Genomic DNA, 25,874 nt, shown 5'->3' on the forward strand with positions numbered 1-25,874 from the left:
ATATAGGTTGTGATCCTACTGGGTCATAGATATTATTTCTGGTGGCCAACCTTTTATAGCAGGGCAAATGCAGCATACCCCCCTTTGCCCCCTGGTATAAGTTTTTACTCTACTGGATGTCGGCCATCTTGAATTTCAGAGTCAAAACGAGGTCTTACAATTAAAATTGTGTCAGATTTGGAATCCTCATGGTTGACTTGTATGGAAAAGTGCCTTCATACATGATTCTAGGTCATCCAGATCAAAAGTTAATTTTTAGAGATGGCGCCGGGCACCATTTTTAATTTGGCTGTCTAGCAAAAAATGCCGGGATTTTTTGGAGGGACCTGGGGGCTAAATATTTTCTAAAGGGTCCATAGAGGTCAAATCAATCGTCAAACCATCCTTGCCAAAGGATGGTCACAGAACCTCACTTTTGGACCCTACTAATATTATGTTATTCATCCTGTGTGTGTGTGTGTGTGTGTGTGTGTGTGTGTGTGTGTGTGTGTGTGTGTGTGTGTGTGTGTGTGTGTGTGTGTGTGTGTGTGTGTGTGTGTGTGTGTGTGTGTGTGTGTTTCAGAGAGGAGCAGTCAGTGGGTGAAGTGCAGGATGGTTGCTGAGGAGGCCATTCAGCATCCGTTTACATGACCTCTGACCTTTTGGCTTTCTATGCAGGAACAGGTGTGAATGCCGGCAAACAAGATGTCAGACAGGATTTTAATTCCAATACCTTTTATATTCATAACCAAACCTATATGAGCTCAAATGTATTTTTTTACATTTATTTTAACCCATTAAGACCTGAGTATCAAAAAACTTATGATACTATGTCAGTGGTTCTCCAACTTTTTCATGTCAAGGACCTCCAAAATTATATATGTATTTGGCCCAAGGACCCCCATCTCAAAATATTTTGTTCCAGGGACCCCCCCCATTTGAGTTACAAATGTTCGCTTGGAAGAAATATATATATATTCAGAGATTTGCAAACATTTTCACGAAAAGCGAGTGCCGCGCTATGAGCTTGTAGATCTGCTATTTTTGAATAGCCAAAGTGTAAAATAATGCTTTTTAGCAAAAAAAAATAAAAAAATCCAGGCCTTAAAGGGTTAATGCTGTTTTATGCTTTTGCTTTCCTTTTTTTTTGCTTTATTGTTTATTCGTGCCGCGCTGCAAGCTTGTAGATCTGCTATTTTTTTTAACATTATTGAAAAAAATCTTGAAAGTGTTTCAGATGGGGGGGGGGGGGGGGGGTCCACGGCCAAATATTTATCACTTTGGGGGTCCTTGGCACAAAAAGGTTTGAGAACGTAACTGATTTAAGAAACATCTATTGCACATATAAGTATGCCTTTTGCGAGTGTGTGGCGGACGTGAATACAGAAGATAACATTTGGATAATAGGGTCTTATAATCCAATAGTTTGGACTATTGTAAAGGTAAGAGGATTGTGACTATAGTCAGCATGCTGCACGCCAACCAAGACAAGAGGGGAACGCAACCTGATCCCCCCCCCAGTCTCATTGTCCTAGCCTGGGACACTCGACACTGGCCCCTAAACTCGACACTGGGCCCTTTTAATGAAGCGGCTCTACAGGGCGTGTGTCTGCATGAATAAACCAGTGAGTGAACCCAGATGGAGAGATGTTCCCTCCTCCCCTCTATATGCTCTTATCCATCTATCAACAGTGGAAACAATGTTTTACTTAAGTAAAAGTATCAATTCTGCAATGTAGAAATACTCTGTTACAAGTTTAAAAAAAAGTCTGAAAATTCAAAATTTACAAAAGTACAAAAGTATTGGCATCAAAATGTACTTCACCAAAAGTAAAAGTACTTATAATGCAGAATGTCCCATTTCACCAGTTTCAAATGTATCAGAATCTTTTGAAAACAGCCAAAGTTTAAATAGGGCTCAAGTGGTTAATGTATGTTTTGTAATGATGATCAAAATCAACAAAGTAAGTAGTAACTAAAGTTTTTTTGCCTCTGAGATGTAGAGTGGAGTAGAAGTAAAAAGTAAGAACCCCTCAAAAAGTGTAGTTTAAGTAAATGTACTTAGTTACTTTCCACCACTGTCTATCAAGTTGTCTCCGGGCCACCGTTGTGGCAGCAGATAATAACCCTGTGATTTATACTTCGTGGTACCACGGTGTATGTACATGGAGATCTATTTATATAGGCTATAATGTAGGGTTAGGTTGACCGGAGGAAAAGCAAAGTGCAGTGGTGAAAGCTGTTATGGAGTTCCTTGTGGACACAGGCATGCACCATAAGGTGTAAGGCCACAGTTTAAAATGAGCAGTACCTAACACGAACAGTGTGAGGCAGCAATACGCCGACGGGCGTCTAGACTGCCGGAAAGCCAAAAGAAGAAGAAGAAGAAGAACACTTCCGGTGGCTTTTGCAGCAAATGCTTGCCCATGGCGTGCTAGGCTAGTCTGTCAACATCCTTCGCCATGGCAGCAGCAGCAGGATGGGGCACGGTCAGTCTTTTCGAAAGATACATGGATGTGAATAATGTGGCACAGCTTACTGCACCACTGCAGGTCCCTTGGGCTCAATTCCGACATCAGCTTCCTCCGACTACAATTATAGATGCGATTAGGGTCGTAGATGGTCAATATCCACAAGCTAACATAGCAGTTCTTATTCACATACCCCAGGCAACACGTGCACAGATTTATTACTATGAGGTTCTACAAGCCAATCCAGTCGGGGTTGCAGCTGGGGGCTGGTCATACTGGGAATCTGGAGATTTCCAGATTCCGGCCGTATGGAACGGAACGAACTTCATGGTGGACAATCGACCACCCGGCCCGTTCGCCAAAAAAGGTAAATATGTTTTAGTTTCATTATTAATAACAAGTCATACAGTCACATGGGTGGAAAAGGTACTCACATTTCTTACTTGTGAAATTAATAATACTGCAATGTAGAAATACTCTTACAAATACAAGTCTGGAATTCAACATTTACTTGAGTAAAAGTACAAAAGTATTGGTAAAAAAAAAATGTTTTTTTAACCTACTCGCGAGTCCAAATTTACTTTATAAAAAGTATCAATACTGCAATGTAGAAACACTTAGCTTTGCTACTTGTATTTTCATTACATTACCACAGTACAATTACATTAGCAAATGTGCTCAACATTATAGTGTTACATTTCAAATAACATATCAGTATTGTGAAAAATAAATCCGATTTTACCAGTTTTAAGTATGATGATAAAATGACCAGAGAATATTTTCTGAGATGCCAACCAGGCTAGAATTTGACCCCCATCTCTAAATATTTTGTTTCAGGGACCCCCAGAAGCAAAGATTTGAGTTAAAAATGTTCGCTTTAAAATAATATATATAATATACTCAGTGGTGGAAAAAGTACTCAAATGTTTTACTTAAGTAAAAGTACTGTTACAAGTAAAAGTCCGGAATTCTAAATTTACTTGAGTAAAAGTACAGAAGTATTGGCATCAAAATGTACTTAAAGTACCTAAAGTAAAATACATTTTTTGGGGGGGGGGAATGGCCGATCTACAAGCTCAGTTGTGAGCTTGTAGATCTGCTATTTTCAAACAGCCTAGGTATAAAATGGGGCTAAAGTGGTTAATATATATTTCGTAATATCATAATTTATATCTGAAAAGTAACTAAAGTTGTCAAATCATTGTTGTGGGGTAAAGGTACAATATTTGCCTCTGAAGTAAAATTATTGAAAATAGGGAAATACTCCAGTAAAGTAAAACATCCTCAAAAGTGTACTTAAGTACAGTACTTGAGTAAATGTACCTTTTCAGATGTATAAAATGTGAGCTTGTAGATCGACTATGTAAAATGTTCTCTGCCCATCCATATTATAATGTGATCATCAACAGGTGATTTTAGTCAACTGGTGACCTGAGCCATCATCAGGATCTGGTTCTATTTGCATTGAATGAATGCAGCTTTAGCATTTTGATCACCGTTTGAATGTATTATCAGGATAGGCCTACGCATTTTAATCAGGTGAAAGAATGCGGTTCTATTAGCATTGAATGAAAGCACTATTCAATAGTGCTTTCACAAAGATGCATTTGTGTGTGTGTGAATTTAGTTTCAATAGTGACTATTGAAACTAAATTCACACACACACAAATGCATCTTTAGCTTGTAGATCACTGTTTGAATGTATTATCAGGATAGGCCTATGCATTTAACCATGTAAAAGAATGCGGTTCTATTTGCATATACATAGTCATTTTATGTAGACAAACTTCACTCTGTAAGTCAATGTCACCTGTTGAATGTGTCTTTTATTTGAAAACAGTTACAGGTTACTATGGAACATAATATAGCTACAGAGCATAATAACCTCATGTCTGTTTTGAAAAGTTGAAAAGTTAGTCCGTTTTAGTCCTATTTTAGCCTCTTTATTCTCACCTCGTCGATGGTGAGAAGCCTTGGAACAGTTTTTCATACAACAATTCAGTCCCATTTTGGCAAAACACTGCTGAAAGTGCACAAACACTGTAAGCTACTTTCCACCTGCTAGGCTACTAGCGATATTCCGAGTGGAGTGAAAGAGATGTTGTTGTGAGCCTGAGCCCTTTGACCCCACCAAGAGGGGGCGTGGCCGGAGTGACGTAGGAGTGACGCTAGCCTTGCCAGCCCTGTTGCCTGTATCATGTATGTATGCCTTGTGTTGTTTCTCAGGGAGCGAGGTGGGGGGTAAATGCAGACGATGCCCGAAAGCTACGGCCAAATCCCCTACGTCTACGACCACCTCTAAACCCACTACGTTTACGACCACCTGTAAAGCCACTACGTCTACGACCACCTATAAACCCACTACGTCTACCTCTAAACCCACTACGTTTACGACCACCTGTAAACCCACTACGTCTACGACCACCTCTAAACCAAATGCGACTTCAGCCTTCTCCCAATCTATGAAAAGTCTGGACTCTGCCCTCGTAACTGAAGCTGCTTCTGATCCTACGAGCGATTCTGGTGAAGCTGCCACCACCTCCAGCAGCCTGACTGTCACAGAGCCAGAGGCCTGTGATACTGCAGCTGCCCCTACAGACCAAGTCACTGTCACAGAGCCAGAGGCCTGTGATACTGCAGCGCCCCCTACAGCCCAAGTCACTGTCACAGAGCCAGAGGCCTGTGATACTGCAGCGCCCCCTACAGACCAAGTCTTCTCCAAAACGCCAACCCGTCCTGCATCTACCTGTGAGAGTATCCCAGTGGAAACATCAGAATCCACCGGGCCATCCGAATCCACAACAAATAGACCTACAGTGGGTTCGTATAACGTTTTTATCCTTGACATCCATATATTGGGCATGTCATTATAGGCAAAATTGTTAATAAATATTCAAATAGCCCATCTACAAGCCCGCAGCGTATCACGATGAGAGACTTTGGGCTTAGACCGGGAAATATCATATTTGAGATTTCCTTGGCTATTCAAAAATAGCAGATATACAAGCGCATACCAGTTTTCACGAGCTTGTAGATCTATATTGAAAATAGCAAAAAATATATATTCAAATGAAAGATTTGCACAAACATTGTTTGTGCAAATCTTTTGAATATGTTATTTTTTGAAGTGAACATTTTTAACTCAAATCTTTGCTTCTGGGGGATTCTACAAGTGTCTTCTAAATCCTAACAGTTTTTTGAAAAACGTATGTTTCTATAAATCAGTGGTTCTCAAAGTTTTTCACGTCAAGGACCCCCAAAATTATACGTATTTGGCCGCGGACCCCCATCTCTAAATATTTTGTAATAGGGACCCCCCAGAAGCAAAGATTTGAGTAGAAAAAAATCCCTTTTAAAAAAGCAAAAAAAACAAGATTTAGCAGATCTACAAGCTCATAGCGCAGCACTCTGTGCCGCACTATGAGCTTGTATATCTGCTATTTTTGAATAGCCAAAGAAATCTTAAAATTACAGATGCTTTCCCGGTCTTAATGGATTAAGTTGTTAAATTGTCACCTGGCAATTTTGTTTCTACTTGCCTTACCGTTCCTTTAATCAGACCACTGGCTTGTGAACCTTTCCAGGTGTGAAGCTCATGGTTTCAGTCCAGCATGAGGAAAGGTCTACATGGTTCTGTCTATTGTTCAAGACCAAGCCGCTTTGCTACAGACAACACATGTCTGATCCCACACACGAGTTAAACTACGTGGTGAGTGATGACATCATCTATATATGCTGCAGTGTTTTAGGAAACTGGTTGGTTTTCTGCATGTTAACTGTATGTTCTTCTGAATGATGCATTTTAGAGGATCATGTGCCCAGAGTTGACCTCAGATCCATCAGAAACGGAGTTCCAGAAGATTGTCACTGACTTGGCCAAGAGAGAGACGGGCAACGTGCCACAGGTGATTGATATAGCTACATGAATTATTATTATTCATTTGTTTATACAAAATTTTAGTTTTTCAGAAAACTGTAATTTAGAAGGTGTATTTTAGAATCGGCCTCAGGTCTAAATGGGTTAAATAAGCTAAAATAAGATTGTCAAAATTGTGCATAATATAATATTTGTGGTGATATTGAAACTGGATTGTCAGAATAGTCACTCACACATCATTTGCATTGTGGTCATTTAAAGTTAACTGAGTTATAGTTAAATTACTATAACTACTCATTTTTCTGGGGACCCCCTGGAATACGCTCAACCTCTGGGGTTCCCCAGACCCCAAATTGAAAACCACCAACCCTACATCACTCTACTACACACACACACACACACACACACACACACACACACACACACACACACACACACACACACACACAGGCATGTTGATGACCAGATTGCCATGTTTTTTTAAATGTGATTGTCTCTTATCTTTGCATAGATTGTGGAATTGAGTTATGAAGAATACGAAGAGATGTCTACTGCAAATACACCAAAAGGTAAAACCCTGAGCACTTGCTGTGTACTTTGTCTGCCCAAGAGGACCAACCTTAAAGGCAGGGAAAGCATAATAATGTGGGAAACAGTTATAATTTGGCATTCACTGAAACAATAATTCAGTCCGATAACTCATTCATAAATTATTATTTTTTTATGTATAATTGTGTGAATACTACATTAGATTTGTGGCATTCAGGCTTAGCTATATATAACTCCCTGCTCAGCACATTAGAAGACAACCATTAAAGAGAAGGGAGCAAAGTATTCTCTTTTGTTTTCCTTTTAGTCTTAGGTATTGTTAACTATAATAACCTTGGTCTACAACGGTGTTTAACACATTGCTATGCTTTTTGATTTGGAAGTTATTTTGCTCTTTCTCCTTTAGCCCTCCTTTATCCCCTCCTGAGACAGCAGAGAAGGTCTCAGGCTTTACCTTCTGCAACTCATCCTCAACATGAACCTTCACATCACCCTGATGGTAAATAAATGTACCAACCTGTCTGTAAAACACTGTAAAAACATCAGCTGAATTCAGCCTTGAACAAACCAAGACAACAGCTAGAAGACCTCTCAGAGGACCTGCGGCCATAAGGGGTGTAAGCAGGGCCCAACATGTTACCTTAAGTAAAATACATTACCACTTGTCCAAAATAATACAAATAAATCATCCCTATGGAAAACTACACATAAATCAAGAATGTAAGATTTGATGGAAGTGTTGTAAACAAATTACAGACCAATCATATTACTGTACATGTGAAAGACAATCTAAAATGTCTTTCGCAGCCATTATCGAAAAGTAATTCCTAGTGAAACAGAGGCTGGCTGCTTTTCAGCCAATATGGGGTTCACTGAGTGAATCAGCATGAATGCAACACGTTTAGCTCTGGACCAGCTAAGGTGTGTGGCACTAAGGTCTTTAAGGAATAGGCTAATGGGTGCAAAGCTTTTTTTTAAACTTTTTTGGTTGTCAGCAGTGTTGATTTTGACAGCAAATTTGATTTAGTTTTAGTCATAGTGTTTTGAATACAATTCTGTCTAGCTTTTACTTTAGTCATATTTTAGGCCCCTGAAATGTTTTACTTTTAGTCAAGTTTTAGTCGACAAAAATCTACTGTTGGTTTAGTCGCCAAAAAAATATTCTTGGCGGGCTGATGGCATCGAAATGATTTTCACTTAGCTGCATGCCGAAAATAGCTCACTGTGAGCTTGTAGATCTGCTATTTTCGGCCTGTGACACTCACGCGCACCCATGATGACTTGTTCTACTGGATCTCTTCTCCACTATAGTCCCTCCCAAACATTTTAGTCTAGTTTTTAGTCTATATTTAGCCTTAGTTTTAGTCATCATAGCTTTGTTTTTATTTAGTTTTCGTCAGTGAAAAAAGGTAGCCGACCAACATTTTTCGTCATAGTTTTAGTCGACGAAATCAACACTAGTTGTCATGTCAGCCCGTTTTATCATGTCATCAGTTTCTCCATCTCCATCCGTTTCTGACCGTGTTTATTTGCATTCAAACCACGAACCATCACTTCCCTCCATAGGTAATGCAACTCATCAAAGCCCAGATAGTTTGGCCACTGACTCCGAATCCTCACCAATGCACATCTTACCCACTGACACCCAGCCAGAGGGTCCACAGAGCTGTGACGTTAAGCTAGAGAGTTCTGAGGACCTCAGAACACAGCCAGGTTCTCCTCAGGACTCTGTCAAGCAGGAGAACCTTCAGGATTTCAAGGAATGGCAGCAAACTCCTCAGTACTCTGGTACAAGTCAGAAAGCACCTCTGGACCCTGGAATTCAACCACAGGACCCAGAACCGATGGAGGGAAGAAGCATCAAACTACAGGAAACACAGAAGCCACTGGAACATCCAGATAGACAGCCGTTCTTGGACCCAGACAGTGGACACCAGCAGCCTGTGGTGCAACCGGTGCACCGAAGCCATTCATCAGGTATGTGTGGATTGAGTCTTTGCCAGTGGTGGGAAAAGTAGTGGAACTGCTATAGTCGTTGGGAAACCATAAACCTACATAGGCCTACATCTAAATGAGTTTCCATATTTACATTTTCTTACAAATTACAAATCCTTATAAGCTAAATATTTCTGGGATGCATAGTAGCTGAAACTCCACAAGATATTCCTCTACACTTATTTAGTGAGAACATTGCTCCTCCTGCTGAGAGCATCTCAGCAGGCGCCGCCCGCTCCCTTGCCTTCAACTCCCTAGGAAAATGCCGTTCACGTCTGGGAAAGAGAAGGTCCCCCCGGCTATGTGTCGAAAATGTCCTTGAGCAAGACTTATATAACCCCAAACATCCCCAGAGCGCTCATCATAACTAGGCTATCTGAGCAGCCATCAGCTGGGTAAAGCTAAAACAATCTGTTTCAGAAACAAAACTAAGACTAAATATATTGACATTTTCATCAACAAATAAAAACTAGACTAAAATGTTAGTGAGGGACTATTGGAGAAGAGATCCAGTAGAACTAAAATACAACTAATTTTATGCTTGGTTGCGCTCGGGTGTTGCGCTCTGAAAATAGCAGATCTACAAGCCTACAACGTGTCGCGCTGCGACGCGTTGTGGGCTTGTAGATCAGCTATTTTCAGCATGCAACCAAGTGTAAAATCAACCATAACGACGCCATCAGGCACCGCCAAAATACATTTTAGTTGACTAAATCAACTGTAGTTTTAGTCAACTATATCTTATGATATTTAGTCGACTTAAACTAGACAAAAACTAAAACATTTCATATGACTAAAACTAAATGGAATTTTATTCAAAAGACTATGACTAAAACTAAATCAACATTTGCTGTTAAAATCATAGGTCAACTCCTCTGCGAGTCCGCTGGGCTCGATAGTTCCTTGTAGTTGGCTGCAGGTAACTATTGCATTTAAACTTTGCTTTACAAACGGCGTTAACTGGCGCCTCGGAGATCTCTGTTTTCTTCCCCGTTCCCACTGGTACACGGTTTGTTTGATCTCCCCTCCCCCCGTGGCACACCCTATATTTCTAACGTCGGGTGGCTCCAATGTTCCAATCACCCGCAGCACTCAGCCCCATTACCCCTCAAGTGAATTGGAAATGTCCATATATCTCAGTGTCCAACATGTCACATATCACTCGTATACAATAACATGCATAAACTTAGATCAAATGTTGCATATCAATCAGACATAATAACACCCATAGATCAAGCAGATAAATATAATGTGCATTTGTCACAGTTAGATTCATCAAAAACACCCGTCCTTGGTTCTGATGACTCATCCTGCCCTCCTAATACGTGAGGGGCCGTGTTTTTTCGATTACTTAGTTTTTTTTCGAAAAACATGCAATTTGTGATCATTGAAAATCTGTCTTCAGAGATTAATTGGACTATTATCACTGTAACAGATCATTTAAATGTCCCCTGTAGATGTATGAAAGCAATGTTTGACATGCTTGTGTATTTAATGTGTCTCCGGGTGTGTGACAGTCCGGTATTGTATGCATCTTCCTAATATATTTGCCTTTTCTGTGTTTTTTTTTCTCCCCCCAGAAATGAGAAAAGCAGTGAAACATGGTTTGGATGACAGGTCATCAAATGGAGATGGAGAGACGTTCAAACGGAGAAGAAGTTCAACGTCTCCCGATGGCAGTGGCACGTGTGATGGCCGCTCAGGTCCTTATTTGAACGTCTCATCGACTGCCATGCAGTGTCCCACTCCTGTCCTAAACCAAGTGACCAGAGTCAAAGTAGAAACCAGCCAGTTGTCCCACTTCCAAAAACCAAGTGGCCAGAGGGACAGTAGAAGCTACATCAGCACCTACAACACTGGCTTCTCAAGTGCCGCACTGTGAGCCTTCCCAAATGCAGCCTAGACCTAAATTACAGCTGGTCTTGAACTCACTTAAAAAAATAGCTTTCTCCAACGTAACTCTCGAAAGCCCTCAAACAAAGCCAGTCTCAGCTGCATCTACTGTACCACATTATTCACATCCATGTATCTTTCGCAAAGTCTGACCGTGCCCCATCCTGCCATGGCGAAGGATGTTGACAGACTAGCCTAGCACGCCATGAGCAAACATTTGCTGCAAAAGCCGGCAGCCTGACTGTCACAGAGCCAGAGGCCTGTGATACTGCAGCGCCCCCTACAGACCAAGTCACTGTCACAGAGCCAGAGGCCTGTGATACTGCAGCGCCCCCTACAGACCAAGTCTTCTCCAAAACGCCAACCCGTCCTGCATCTACCTGTGAGAGTATCCCAGTGGAAACATCAGAATCCACCGGGCCATCCGAATCCACAACAAATAGACCTACAGTGGGTTCGTATAACGTTTTTATCCTTGACATCCATATATTGGGCATGTCATTATAGGCCATTAAAATTGTTAATAAATATTCAAATAGCCCATCTACAAGCCCGCAGCGTATCACGATGAGAGACTTTGGGCTTAGACCGGGAAATATCATATTTGAGATTTCCTTGGCTATTCAAAAATAGCAGATATACAAGCGCATACCAGTTTTCACAAGCTTGTAGATCTATATTGAAAATAGCAAAAAATATATATATATGTTATATAATATGTTATTTTTTGACGTGAACATTTTTAACTCAAATCTTTGCTTCTGGGGGATTCTACAAGTGTCTTCTAAATCCTAACAGTTTTTTGAAAAACTTATGTTTCTATAAATCAGTGGTTCTCAAAGTTTTTCACGTCAAGGACCCCCAAAATTATACGTATTTGGCCGCAGACCCCCATCTCTAAATATTTTGTAATAGGGACCCCCCAGAAGCAAAGATTTGAGTAGAAAAAAATCCCTTTTAAAAAAGCAAAACAAACAAGATTTAGCAGATCTACAAGCTCATAGCGCGGCACTCTGTGCCGCGCTATGAGCTTGTATATCTGCTATTTTTGAATAGCCAAAGAAATCTTAAAATTACAGATGCTTTCCCGGTCTTAATGGATTAAGTTGTTAAATTGTCACCTGGCAATTTTGTTTCTACTTGCCTTACCGTTCCTTTAATCAGACCACTGGCTTGTGAACCTTTCCAGGTGTAAAGCGCATGGTTTCAGTCCAGCATGAGGAAAGGTCTACATGGTTCTGTCTATTGTTCAAGACCAAGCCGCTTTGCTACAGACAACACATGTCTGATCCCACACACGAGTTAAACTACGTGGTGAGTGATGACATCATCTATATATGCTGCAGTGTTTTAGGAAACTGGTTGGTTTTCTGCATGTTAACTGTATGTTCTTCTGAATGATGCATTTTAGAGGATCATGTGCCCAGAGTTGACCTCAGATCCATCAGAAACGGAGTTCCAGAAGATTGTCACTGACTTGGCCAAGAGAGAGACGGGCAACGTGCCACAGGTGATTGATATAGCTACATGAATTATTATTATTCATTTGTTTATACAAAATTTTAGTTTTTCAGAAAACTGTAATTTAGAAGGTGTATTTTAGAATCGGCCTCAGGTCTAAATGGGTTAAATAAGCTAAAATAAGATTGTCAAAATTGTGCATAATATAATATTTGTGGTGATATTGAAACTGGATTGTCAGAATAATCACACATCATTTGCATTGTGGTATTATTAGGAATACGGTTAGTTTACTGATATGTTTAGGAATACCAGGCGAATGCCGACGGATTTTCCCCGGGGCGACTGTGTTTTGGGGCGAGCGCCGAGCAGGTGTTTTCATTTTTGATATTTGTTGCGCAGCAGTTCACTCATGCCCACTTTATTCATTTCATTTTAACACCTACAACAGGACAGGTCACACAATGGACAACTGATATGCATCTAGGCTCATTCCTATGTTAATTTATAGGTTGTTGAGCTGGGGGGATATGAAAGTCTGTGAAAACATAGCTGTTCAACTTCTGCATGACGCAACCCTCCGCTGTATAGCTTGCCTCGGAGAAGCGCTGACTCGCCGAGACGACCAGTCTCGATGTTATGGAGAAAATAAGCATAATATAGCATCGGACATGGTTCGGGTCTAAAGACCCGGCCGGATCGGCTCCATTTAGGATCGGGTCCAATTTTAATCGGCTCCGTTTCGGACCAGGTCTAATTTTATTCGGCTCCCGTTTCGGACCGGGTCTAATTTTAATCGGCTCCGTTTCGGGTAGGGTCCAGTAAATTTGATTTCTTTCTAGGGTCCGTTCGGTTCGGTTCTAATATCCTCGGATCCGTTTCGGTTCGGGTCCAATTTGTTGGACCCATGCTACCCTCTAGTTCTGATGACTCATCCTGCCCTCCTAATACGTGAGGGGCCGTGTTTTTTCGATTACTTCGTTTTTTTTTCGAAAAACATGCAATTTGTGATCATTGAAAATCTGTCTTCAGAGATTAATTGGACTATTATCACTGTAACAGATCATTTAAATGTCCCCTGTAGCTGTATGAAAGCAATGTTTGACATGCTTGTGTATTTAATGTGTCTCCGGGTGTGTGACAGTCCGGTATTGTATGCATCTTCCTAATATATTTGCCTTTTCTGTGTTTTTTTTTCTCCCCCCAGAAATGAGAAAAGCAGTGAAACATGGTTTGGATGACGGGTCATCAAATGGAGATGGAGAGTCGTTCAAAGTCTCCCGATGGCAGTGGCACGTGTGATGGCCGCTCAGGTCCTTATTTGAACGTCTCATCGACTGCCATGCAGTGTCCCACTCCTGTCCTAAACCAAGTGACCAGAGTCAAAGTAGAAACCAGCCAGTTGTCCCACTTCCAAAAACCAAGTGGCCAGAGGGACAGTAGAAGCTACATCAGCACCTACAACACTGGCTTCTCAAGTGCCGCACTGTGAGCCTTCCCAAATGCAGCCTAGACCTAAATTACAGCTGGTCTTGAACTCACTTAAAAAAATAGCTTTCTCCAACGTAACTCTCGAAAGCCCTCAAATAAAGCCAGTCTCAGCTGCATCTACTGAGCCGTCGACCACACCTTGTTTCGTAGATTCTTCCCGAAGATGGTCCCGTTACCTCCAACCCACAGCTGGACTGTAATCTGGGCCCCGGCGTGGGTGAACCCGGCGCCGCCACAGCCGTTAATCCAAACACCGCTCAAGATCTGCAGACTAGTCTATACAACACCATGGTCTCTCCTTTTAATATCGGGGTCGGTCCATACATGGGCAGTTATGTCACTGTGGTGAACCCAAACCCCACCAGCCAGCAGTTCACTGGCTCTGATTACAGCATCAACCAGCCCGCCGTACCGATGGTAAGCCCCGGTGGCTCCCTGCCAGCTGCAGGCTTTGGCGCCCCCCCAGTTTTTCCTTACGGACGAGTCACCCAGAACCCTTACTTCACACATGGATATCCGTTTTTTTCACGCTGTTTTTTCGCGCAGTTTTTTCGCGCTGTTTTTTCACGCATTTTCTGGTTCCATCGTTCCAGGTACTGAAGCAACACTTCTTGATGAAGTAAGAAGCTGCTGACTTGCCACATTGTCATTTATTTTTGGACCGACGGTCCACTCTGGTTAACCCATTCAATCCGGGGACGCATTTCTGTCCTTTTAAGATTTCTTTGGCTATTCAAAAATAGCAGATCTACAAGCTCATAGCGCGGCACTGAGTGCCGTGCTATGAGCTTGTAGATCTGCTATTTTTTTAAATCGTTTTTTTTAATCGTACATAACATATAACAACATATGTTCGCTTTAAAAAAATATATATTTAAAGATTTGCACAACTTTTCACGATTTTTCAAAAATAGCACATGTATATAACTTGTATATGAGCATATTTTTTTAAAGCTAACATTTGTAAAATGTGTTGTTCCAGGTACCCAGAAGCAAATATTTGTGTTACAAATGTTCAAAGAACATATAAGATATATTCAAAGATTTTCACCATTTATTTAAAAAATAGCAGATCTACAAGCTCATGAGCTTGAGCTTGTAGGTCTGCTATTTTTGAATAGCCCAAAGAAATCTAAAAATGACACACAAATGCATTCCCGGTCTAAATGGGATGGAATGAGTGCAGGGCTTTTTTTTGGAAGCTTTTTTTTGTTTAACAAGAATATTGTTTATGTTTTTAGCTAACAATGTTTTTAGCTATTTTTTGTATTTTTGTACTGTACCTTTTATATTTTGTCATAAAAAATGGTACATTCAGTTACAGCTGCCAGATCTTTTTTTTCCAGTTGTCTCTTATGTTGTGCGTGCAAAATATGACTTAAAGGGGAATACCACTTATTTCCAACATTGAACTATGTCTTTAATACACATCAATTAGAACAGTTGTGTGGAAAAAAGTAAAAAGTCCTCCCCCCCTTCTATGTTGCCTAGAACTGGAGAATTGATTGAGGTCATGTGATCAGTGACATACACAGGGTGTACTTTTGGCTGAGGGTGCCCAAAATAGGGACACCAGCATTAACTGTGCTTAAACTGATTGTATGTCAGTGGTATAATGATACTAATAGACCAATTATTTGTTTACTAACATTGAGACTGTACGCACAGGTGATTGTTTCAAGCAATCAATTCCCAACCTGTTTCGCTGGTTTCAGCACACCCCAACCCCCTCTTGTGTGTTGGCTAGTGAGGTGCGTCCTAGCGAGACCTGACAGAATGGGTTTCATTGCGCGCATACTGGTTCTTATCAGTGTGACGTCGTTTGTTAAGGGGTCTATAATAATATCTGTAATTTAGTCGCATTGTTAGCTTGTAGATCGGCCGAAATGTATATAGGGCTGAAATGGTTAATGTATGTTTGGTAATAATCAAAATCTACAAAGTAACTAAAGTTTTAAAATAATTGTAGTGGAGTAAAAGTACAACATTTGCCTCTTGAGATGTAGGAGGAGTAAAAGTTCAGAAAATTGGAAATACTCAAGTTAAAGGTAGGATAAGTGATATCTTTTTGGGGTTTTTTTTGTTAAAAAGGTTAAAGTATTATATTCTGATAGTAATCATTGCTACGGACAGAGTGTTTGTTCGGTCACAGGGGTCTCTCCAGCTCTTAAGTAAAGAGAATATAGTATATTGGAGAAATATGGGAGACTCCTTTTACTGAACAAACGCTCTATAGCAATGAGTACTGTCAGAATATAGACCCATTTTGCAATTATTTGAATAATTGCAAATCACTTACCCTACCTAAGTTAAAAAAATACTTCAACATTGTACTTGAGTAAATGTACTTAGTTACTTTACACCTCTGCGTGTGGCTCGAGGAGGGCGGAGAGGTAAGGGGGAGCCAGGCTGTGCAGTGCTGTGTAGGTGGTGAGCAGGTATGTTTCAGAATGTGGCCCTGAACTTCACCATGGACAGAAAGAACTCAGGATAGAAGTATGTATCCCACATCTGCTGGAGGTTACAGGCACTTGTTCAGACCTAAAGTCTATTCTGTGTTCAGAAGGTTCAGTTTTTTTTACATGCAATGATGGGGTCCTTTCCACGTGCAGTCATTTTATGTTAGTAACACTAGGTTAGAGGGGAGTGCCACTCCCTGTACTTTTGTCCCTGTTGGCTTTTGTAACTCGGGACGCATTCATGTTATAAATGAAACTCTGAATTCTCCAGTGGTGTAAAATAACTAGGTACACTTGTGCTCTACTACATCTCAGAGGCAAACTACAATATTTGAAAACTTAAGTTACTAGTTACTTTGCAGATATAAAATATTACATTATAAAACATAAATTAACCACTTTAGCCCTATTTTATGCCTAGGCTATTTGAAAATAGCAGATCTACAAGCTCACAGCACAGCGCGTTGTGAGCTTGTAGATCTGCTATTTTCATTTTCTTTTACTTTTGGTACTTTAAGCACATTTTGATACCAATACTTTTGCACTTTTACTCAAGTAAACTTCTACATTACAGTATTGATACTTTTACTTAAGTAAAACATTTGAGTCCTTTTGCCAGCACTGGAATTCACTTTATTTAAATAGTTTATGCCTGATTCAAATGTATTTTATACATAGTAACTAAGGCTACTATGTGTAAACATTTAGCTCCTACAACATCAACATGTTTGTGTTTTAATGTACTGTATATTTCAACGCCATCTGCAACAGTGCAGCTGCATTCAAAGTCCCTTTCCCCACACCTCGGAGGAAATGACACCCAGACATATTACTGGGGTGGGACTTGAACCTGTGACTATCTGCTTACCAGGTGCTACTCTACCCATTCAGCTATGGCTGTTTCTTTAGTCACAGTGGTTCTCAAACATTTTCTTGCCTGGAACCCCCCCCCCCCATAAGAAAGATAAAACTTGAAGGGAAAAAAAGAGTTCCAAATTTGGCAAGACAATGGGTACACCTTGATACATTGTCAGAACCAGAACTTGCAACCTCCCGTATCATAGCCAGTGAGCCACTGAGCTTTTGTTAAATGCTTTTTTGAATCCATTTCAGTGTATACCATTTGTATATTGTCCCTTACACCAGTAGGGATACTACAATACTAGTCCTGTGTAGTGGAAGAAAGCTGGCATCAAAAGTGAAAACTTACTAAAATTGATAAGTATTGGCCGCAGACCTCCATCTGAAAAGATTGTGCTGGGGTTTTCATGTCAAGGACCTCCAAAATGATATATGTATTTTGCCCAAGGACCCCCATTTCAAAATATTTGGTTCCAGGGACCCCCCCATTTGAGTTACAAATGTTCGCTTGGAAAAAATATATATATATTCAAAGATTTGCAAACATTTTCACAAAAAGCGAGTGCCGCGCTATGAGCTTGTAGATCTGCTATTTTTGAATAGCCAAAGTGTAAAATAATGCTTTTTAGCAAAAAAAAAAAAAAATCCAGGCCTTAAATGCTGTTTTATGCTTTTGCTTTCCTTTTTTTTGCTTCATTGTTTATTCGTGCCGCGCTGCAAGCTTGTAGATCTGCTATTTTTTTTAACATTATTGAAAAAAATCTTGAAAGTGTTTCAGATGGGGGGGGGGGGTCCACGGCCAAATATTTATCACTTTGGGGGTCCTTGGCACAAAAAGGTTTGAGAACGTAACTGATTTAAGAAACATCTATTGCACATATAAGTATGCCTTTTGCGAGTGTGTGGCGGACGTGAATACAGAAGATAACATTTGGATAATCTTATAATCCAATAGTTACGTCTATTGTAAAGGTAAGAGGATTGTGACTAGTCAGCATGCTGCACGCCAACCAAGACAAGAGGGGAACGCAACCTGATCCCCCCCCCAGTCTCATTGCTCTACAGGGCGTGTGTCTGCATGAATAAACCAGTGAGTCAACCCAGATGGAGAGACGTTCCCTCCTCCCCTCTATATGCTCTTATCCATCTATCAACAGTACAAACAATGTTTTACTTAAGTAAAAGTATCAATTCTGCAATGTAGAAATACTCTGTTACAAGTTTAAAAAAAGTCTGAAAATTCAAAATTTACAAAAGTACAAAAGTATTGGCATCAAAATGTACTTCACCAAAAGTAAAAGTACTTATAATGCAGAATGTCCCATTTCACCAGTTTCAAATGTATCAGAATCTTTTGAAAACAGCCAAAGTTTAAATAGGGCTCAAGTGGTTAATGTATGTTTTGTAATGATGATCAAAATCAACAAAGTAAGTAGTAACTAAAGTTTTCCAAATAATTGTAGTGGAGTAAAAGTACAATATTTGCCTCTGAGATGTAGAGTGGAGTAGAAGTAAAAAGTAAGAACCCCTCAAAAAGTGTAGTTTAAGTAAATGTACTTAGTTACTTTCCACCACTGTCTATCAAGTTGTCTCCGGGCCACCGTTGTGGCAGCAGATAATAACCCTGTGATTTATACTTCGTGGTACCACGGTGTATGTACAGGCTATAATGTAGGGTTAGGTTGACCGGAGGAAAAGCAAAGTGCAGTGGTGAAAGCTGTTATGGAGTTCCTTGTGGACACAGGCATGCACCATAAGGTGTAAGGCCACAGTTTAAAATGAGCAGTACCTAACACGAACAGTGTGAGGCAGCAATACGCCGACGGGCGTCTAGACTGCCGGAAAGCCAAAAGAAGAAGAAGAAGAAGAAGAACACTTCCGGTGGCTTTTGCAGCAAATGCTTGCCCATGGCGTGCTAGGCTAGTCTGTCAACATCCTTCGCCATGGCAGCAGCAGCAGGATGGGGCATGGTCAGTCTTTTCGAAAGATACATGGATGTGAATAATGTGGCACAGCTTACTGTACCACTGCAGGTCCCTTGGGCTCAATTCCGACATCAGCTTCCTCCGACTACAATTATAGATGCGATTAGGGTCGTAGATGGTCAATATCCACAAGCTAACATAGCAGTTCTTCCCATTAACATTCCCCCGGCAACACGTGCACAGATTTATTACTATGAGAGTCTACAAGCCAATCCAGGCGGGGTTGCAGCTGGGGGCTGGTCGTACTGGGAATCAGGAGATTTCCAGGCTCCACCTGGATGGGCCGGAACGAACTTCATGGTGGACAATCGACCACCCGGCCCGTTCGCCACAATGGTTCGTCAGTGGTTTTAAAAAAAAAGGTAAATATGTTTTAGTTTCATTATTAATAACAAGTCATACAGTCACATGGGTGGAAAAAGTACTCACATTTCTTACTTGTGAAAGTAATAATACTGCAATGTAGAAATACTCTTACAAATACAAGTCTGGAATTCAACATTTACTTGAGTAAAAGTACAAAAGTATTGGTAAAAAAAAAAAGTTTTTTTTAACCTACTCGCGAGTCCAAATTTACTTTATAAAAAGTATCAATACTGCAATGTAGAAACACTTAGCTTTGCTACTTGTATTTTCATTACATTACCACAGTACAATTACATTAGCAAATGTGCTCAACATTATAGTGTTACATTTCAAATAACATATCAGTATTGTGAAAAATAAATCCGATTTTACCAGTTTTAAGTATGATGATAAAATGACCAGAGAATATTTTCTGAGATGCCAACCAGGCTAGAATTTGACCCCCATCTCTAAATATTTTGTTTCAGGGACCCCCTGAGAAGCAAAGATTTGAGTTAAAAATGTTCGCTTTAAAAGAATATATATAATATACTCAGTGGTGGAAAAAGTACTCAAATGTTTTACTTAAGTAAAAGTACTCTGTTACAAGTAAAAGTCCGGAATTCTAAATTTACTTGAGTAAAAGTACAGAAGTATTGGCATCAAAATGTACTTAAAGTACCTAAAGTAAAATACATTTTTGGGGGGGGGGGGGGAATGGCCGATCTAGGTATAAAATGGGGCTAAAGTGGTTAATATATGTTTCGTAATATCATAATTTATATCTGAAAAGTAACTAAAGTTGTCAAATCATTGTTGTGGGGTAAAGGTACAATATTTGCCTCTGAAGTAAAATTATTGAAAATAGGGAAATACTCCAGTAAAGTAAAACATCCTCAAAAGTGTACTTAAGTACAGTACTTGAGTAAATGTACCTTTTCAGATGTATAAAATGTGAGCTTGTAGATCGACTATGTAAAATGTTCTCTGCCCATCCATATTATAATGTGATCATCAACAGGTGATTTTAGTCAACTGGTGACCTGAGCCATCATCAGGATCTGGTTCTATTTGCATTGAATGAATGCAGCTTTAGCATTTTGATCACCGTTTGAATGTATTATCAGGATAGGCCTATGCATTTTAATCAGGTGAAAGAATGCGGTTCTATTAGCATTGAATGAAAGCACTATTGAAACTAAATTCACACACACACAAATGCATCTTTAGCTTGTAGATCACTGTTTGAATGTATTATCAGGATAGGCCTATGCATTTAACCATGTAAAATAATGCGGTTCTATTTGCATATACATAGTCATTTTATGTAGACAAACTTCACTCTGTAAGTCAATGTCACCTGTTGAATGTGTCTTTTATTTGAAAACAGTTACAGGTTACTATGGAACATAATATAGCTACAGAGCATAATAACCTCATGTCTGTTTTGAAAAGTTGAAAAGTTAGTCCGTTTTAGTCCTATTTTAGCCTCTTTATTCTCACCTCGTCGATGGTGAGAAGCCTTGGAACAGTTTTTCATACAACAATTCAGTCCCATTTTGGCAAAACACTGCTGAAAGTGCACAAACACTGTAAGCTACTTTCCACCTGCTAGGCTACTAGCGATATTCCGAGTGGAGTGAAAGAGATGTTGTTGTGAGCCTGAGCCCTTTGACCCCACCAAGAGGGGGCGTGGCCGGAGTGACGTAGGAGTGACGCTAGCCTTGCCAGCCCTGTTGCCTGTATCATGTATGTATGCCTTGTGTTGTTTCTCAGGGAGCGAGGTGGGGGGTAAATGCAGACGATGCCCGAAAGCTACGGCCAAATCCCCTACGTCTACGACCACCTCTAAACCCACTACGTTTACGACCACCTGTAAAGCCACTACGTCTACGACCACCTATAAACCCACTACGTCTACCTCTAAACCCACTACGTTTACGACCACCTGTAAACCCACTACGTCTACGACCACCTCTAAACCAAATGCGACTTCAGCCTTCTCCCAATCTATGAAAAGTCTGGACTCTGCCCTCGTAACTGAAGCTGCTTCTGATCCTACGAGCGATTCTGGTGAAGCTGCCACCACCTCCAGCAGCCTGACTGTCACAGAGCCAGAGGCCTGTGATACTGCAGCTGCCCCTACAGACCAAGTCACTGTCACAGAGCCAGAGGCCTGTGATACTGCAGCTGCCCCTACAGACCAAGTCACTGTCACAGAGCCAGAGGCCTGTGATACTGCAGCGCCCCCTACAGACCAAGTCACTGTCACAGAGCCAGAGGCCTGTGATACTGCAGCTGCCCCTACAGACCAAGTCACTGTCACAGAGCCAGAGGCCTGTGATACTGCAGCGCCCCCTACAGACCAAGTCTTCTCCAAAACGCCAACCCGTCCTGCATCTACCTGTGAGAGTATCCCAGTGGAAACATCAGAATCCACCGGGCCATCCGAATCCACAACAAATAGACCTACAGTGGGTTCGTATAACGTTTTTATCCTTGACATCCATATATTGGGCATGTCATTATAGGCCATTAAAATTGTTAATAAATATTCAAATAGCCCATCTACAAGCCCGCAGCGTATCACGATGAGAGACTTTGGGCTTAGACCGGGAAATATCATATTTGAGATTTCCTTGGCTATTCAAAAATAGCAGATATACAAGCGCATACCAGTTTTCACGAGCTTGTAGATCTATATTGAAAATAGCAAAAAATATATATTCAAATGAAAGATTTGCACAAACATTGTTTGTGCAAATCTTTTGAATATGTTATTTTTTGAAGTGAACATTTTTAACTCAAATCTTTGCTTCTGGGGGATTCTACAAGTGTCTTCTAAATCCTAACAGTTTTTTGAAAAACTTATGTTTCTATAAATCAGTGGTTCTCAAAGTTTTTCACGTCAAGGACCCCCAAAATTATACGTATTTGGCCGCGGACCCCCATCTCTAAATATTTTGTAATAGGGACCCCCCAGAAGCAAAGATTTGAGTAGAAAAAAATCCCTTTTAAAAAAGCAAAAAAAACAAGATTTAGCAGATCTACAAGCTCATAGCGCAGCACTCTGTGCCGCACTATGAGCTTGTATATCTGCTATTTTTGAATAGCCAAAGAAATCTTAAAATTACAGATGCTTTCCCGGTCTTAATGGATTAAGTTGTTAAATTGTCACCTGGCAATTTTGTTTCTACTTGCCTTACCGTTCCTTTAATCAGACCACTGGCTTGTGAACCTTTCCAGGTGTGAAGCTCATGGTTTCAGTCCAGCATGAGGAAAGGTCTACATGGTTCTGTCTATTGTTCAAGACCAAGCCGCTTTGCTACAGACAACACATGTCTGATCCCACACACGAGTTAAACTACGTGGTGAGTGATGACATCATCTATATATGCTGCAGTGTTTTAGGAAACTGGTTGGTTTTCTGCATGTTAACTGTATGTTCTTCTGAATGATGCATTTTAGAGGATCATGTGCCCAGAGTTGACCTCAGATCCATCAGAAACGGAGTTCCAGAAGATTGTCACTGACTTGGCCAAGAGAGAGACGGGCAACGTGCCACAGGTGATTGATATAGCTACATGAATTATTATTATTCATTTGTTTATACAAAATTTTAGTTTTTCAGAAAACTGTAATTTAGAAGGTGTATTTTAGAATCGGCCTCAGGTCTAAATGGGTTAAATAAGCTAAAATAAGATTGTCAAAATTGTGCATAATATAATATTTGTGGTGATATTGAAACTGGATTGTCAGAATAATCACACATCATTTGCATTGTGGTATTATTAGGAATACGGTTAGTTTACTGATATGTTTAGGAATACCAGGCGAATACCGACGGATTTTCCCCGGGGCGACTGTGTTTTGGGGCGAGCGCCGAGCAGGTGTTTTCATTTTTGATATTTGTTGCGCAGCAGTTCACTCATGCCCACTTTATTCATTTCATTTTAACACCTACAACAGGACAGGTCACACAATGGACAACTGATATGCATCTAGGCTCATTCCTATGTTAATTTATAGGTTGTTGAGCTGGGGGGATATGAAAGTCTGTGAAAACATAGCTGTTCAACTTCTGCATGACGCAACCCTCCGCTGTATAGCTTGCCTCGGAGAAGCGCTGACTCGCCGAGACGACCAGTCTCGATGTTATGGAGAAAATAAGCATAATATAGCATCGGACATGGTTCGGGTCTAAAGACCCGGCCGGATCGGCTCCATTTAGGATCGGGTCCAATTTTAATCGGCTCCGTTTCGGACCAGGTCTAATTTTATTCGGCTCCCGTTTCGGACCGGGTCTAATTTTAATCGGCTCCGTTTCGGGTAGGGTCCAGTAAATTTGATTTCTTTCTAGGGTCCGTTCGGTTCGGTTCTAATATCCTCGGATCCGTTTCGGTTCGGGTCCAATTTGTTGGACCCATGCTACCCTCTAGTTCTGATGACTCATCCTGCCCTCCTAATACGTGAGGGGCCGTGTTTTTTCGATTACTTCGTTTTTTTTCGAAAAACATGCAATTTGTGATCATTGAAAATCTGTCTTCAGAGATTAATTGGACTATTATCACTGTAACAGATCATTTAAATGTCCCCTGTAGCTGTATGAAAGCAATGTTTGACATGCTTGTGTATTTAATGTGTCTCCGGGTGTGTGACAGTCCGGTATTGTATGCATCTTCCTAATATATTTGCCTTTTCTGTGTTTTTTTTTCTCCCCCCAGAAATGAGAAAAGCAGTGAAACATGGTTTGGATGACGGGTCATCAAATGGAGATGGAGAGTCGTTCAAAGTCTCCCGATGGCAGTGGCACGTGTGATGGCCGCTCAGGTCCTTATTTGAACGTCTCATCGACTGCCATGCAGTGTCCCACTCCTGTCCTAAACCAAGTGACCAGAGTCAAAGTAGAAACCAGCCAGTTGTCCCACTTCCAAAAACCAAGTGGCCAGAGGGACAGTAGAAGCTACATCAGCACCTACAACACTGGCTTCTCAAGTGCCGCACTGTGAGCCTTCCCAAATGCAGCCTAGACCTAAATTACAGCTGGTCTTGAACTCACTTAAAAAAATAGCTTTCTCCAACGTAACTCTCGAAAGCCCTCAAATAAAGCCAGTCTCAGCTGCATCTACTGAGCCGTCGACCACACCTTGTTTCGTAGATTCTTCCCGAAGATGGTCCCGTTACCTCCAACCCACAGCTGGACTGTAATCTGGGCCCCGGCGTGGGTGAACCCGGCGCCGCCACAGCCGTTAATCCAAACACCGCTCAAGATCTGCAGACTAGTCTATACAACACCATGGTCTCTCCTTTTAATATCGGGGTCGGTCCATACATGGGCAGTTATGTCACTGTGGTGAACCCAAACCCCACCAGCCAGCAGTTCACTGGCTCTGATTACAGCATCAACCAGCCCGCCGTACCGATGGTAAGCCCCGGTGGCTCCCTGCCAGCTGCAGGCTTTGGCGCCCCCCCAGTTTTTCCTTACGGACGAGTCACCCAGAACCCTTACTTCACACATGGATATCCGTTTTTTTCACGCTGTTTTTTCGCGCAGTTTTTTCGCGCTGTTTTTTCACGCATTTTCTGGTTCCATCGTTCCAGGTACTGAAGCAACACTTCTTGATGAAGTAAGAAGCTGCTGACTTGCCACATTGTCATTTATTTTTGGACCGACGGTCCACTCTGGTTAACCCATTCAATCCGGGGACGCATTTCTGTCCTTTTAAGATTTCTTTGGCTATTCAAAAATAGCAGATCTACAAGCTCATAGCGCGGCACTGAGTGCCGTGCTATGAGCTTGTAGATCTGCTATTTTTTTAAATCGTTTTTTTTAATCGTACATAACATATAACAACATATGTTCGCTTTAAAAAAATATATATTTAAAGATTTGCACAACTTTTCACGATCAAAAATAGCACATGTATATAACTTGTATATGAGCATATTTTTTTAAAGCTAACATTTGTAAAATGTGTTGTTCCAGGTACCCAGAAGCAAATATTTGTGTTACAAATGTTCAAAGAACATATAAGATATATTCAAAGATTTTCACCATTTATTTAAAAAATAGCAGATCTACAAGCTCATGAGCTTGAGCTTGTAGGTCTGCTATTTTTGAATAGCCCAAAGAAATCTAAAAATGACACACAAATGCATTCCCGGTCTAAATGGGATGGAATGAGTGCAGGGCTTTTTTTTGGAAGCTTTTTTTTGTTTAACAAGAATATTGTTTATGTTTTTAGCTAACAATGTTTTTAGCTATTTTTTGTATTTTTGTACTGTACCTTTTATATTTTGTCATAAAAAATGGTACATTCAGTTACAGCTGCCAGATCTTTTTTTTCCAGTTGTCTCTTATGTTGTGCGTGCAAAATATGACTTAAAGGGGAATACCACTTATTTCCAACATTGAACTATGTCTTTAATACACATCAATTAGAACAGTTGTGTGGAAAAAAGTAAAAAGTCCTCCCCCCCTTCTATGTTGCCTAGAACTGGAGAATTG

The 25,874-nt window shown here is 40.7% G+C and overlaps 2 protein-coding genes across 3 annotated transcripts; both read left to right on the top strand.

Annotated features, from left to right (window-relative positions):
- Positions 1-2,446: 2,446 nt before the first annotated feature.
- Positions 2,447-14,446, top strand: LOC311062270 (uncharacterized protein). 2 transcript variants are annotated; one of them, XM_084081172.1, is made up of 11 exons: positions 2,447-2,817; positions 4,677-5,270; positions 6,035-6,159; positions 6,257-6,355; positions 6,839-6,896; positions 7,283-7,375; positions 8,443-8,853; positions 10,452-11,218; positions 11,954-12,078; positions 12,176-12,274; positions 13,433-14,446. In XM_084081172.1, the coding sequence occupies exons 1-8, from the start codon at positions 2,490-2,492 to the stop codon at positions 10,751-10,753; spliced, it is 2,010 nt and encodes a 669-aa protein (XP_083937298.1). In that variant the 5' UTR covers positions 2,447-2,489; the 3' UTR covers positions 10,754-11,218; positions 11,954-12,078; positions 12,176-12,274; positions 13,433-14,446. The 2 variants fall into 2 exon arrangements, with proteins under 2 accessions (XP_083937298.1, XP_083937299.1); XM_084081173.1 differs by having other exon boundaries at positions 10,452-11,214.
- Positions 14,447-18,978: 4,532 nt separating this feature from the next.
- LOC311061992 (uncharacterized protein) lies at positions 18,979-25,102 on the top strand. The gene is made up of 5 exons (XM_084080736.1): positions 18,979-19,383; positions 21,143-21,844; positions 22,613-22,737; positions 22,835-22,933; positions 24,091-25,102. The coding sequence occupies exons 1-5, from the start codon at positions 19,215-19,217 to the stop codon at positions 24,094-24,096; spliced, it is 1,101 nt and encodes a 366-aa protein (XP_083936862.1). The 5' UTR covers positions 18,979-19,214; the 3' UTR covers positions 24,097-25,102.
- Positions 25,103-25,874: the final 772 nt, after the last annotated feature.

Source organism: Gymnoscopelus microlampas (assembly GCF_963454915.1).
Source record: "Gymnoscopelus microlampas genome assembly, chromosome: 15".
NCBI lineage: Eukaryota > Metazoa > Chordata > Actinopteri > Myctophiformes > Myctophidae > Gymnoscopelus > Gymnoscopelus microlampas.

Excerpts from the sequence above, each read along its gene's own strand:
- LOC311061992 (XM_084080736.1), top strand. The coding sequence starts at position 19,215 with ATGAGAGTCTACAAGCCAATCCAGGCGGGGTTGCAGCTGGGGGCTGGT. Across the intron at positions 19,384-21,142 it reads CAGTGGTTTTAAAAAAAAAG|GGAGCGAGGTGGGGGGTAAA; the intron begins GTAAATATGTTT and ends GTTGTTTCTCAG. Across the intron at positions 21,845-22,612 it reads AACAAATAGACCTACAGTGG|GTGTGAAGCTCATGGTTTCA; the intron begins GTTCGTATAACG and ends GAACCTTTCCAG.
- LOC311062270 (XM_084081172.1), top strand. The coding sequence starts at position 2,490 with ATGGATGTGAATAATGTGGCACAGCTTACTGCACCACTGCAGGTCCCT. Across the intron at positions 5,271-6,034 it reads AACAAATAGACCTACAGTGG|GTGTGAAGCTCATGGTTTCA; the intron begins GTTCGTATAACG and ends GAACCTTTCCAG. Across the intron at positions 8,854-10,451 it reads GCACCGAAGCCATTCATCAG|AAATGAGAAAAGCAGTGAAA; the intron begins GTATGTGTGGAT and ends TTCTCCCCCCAG.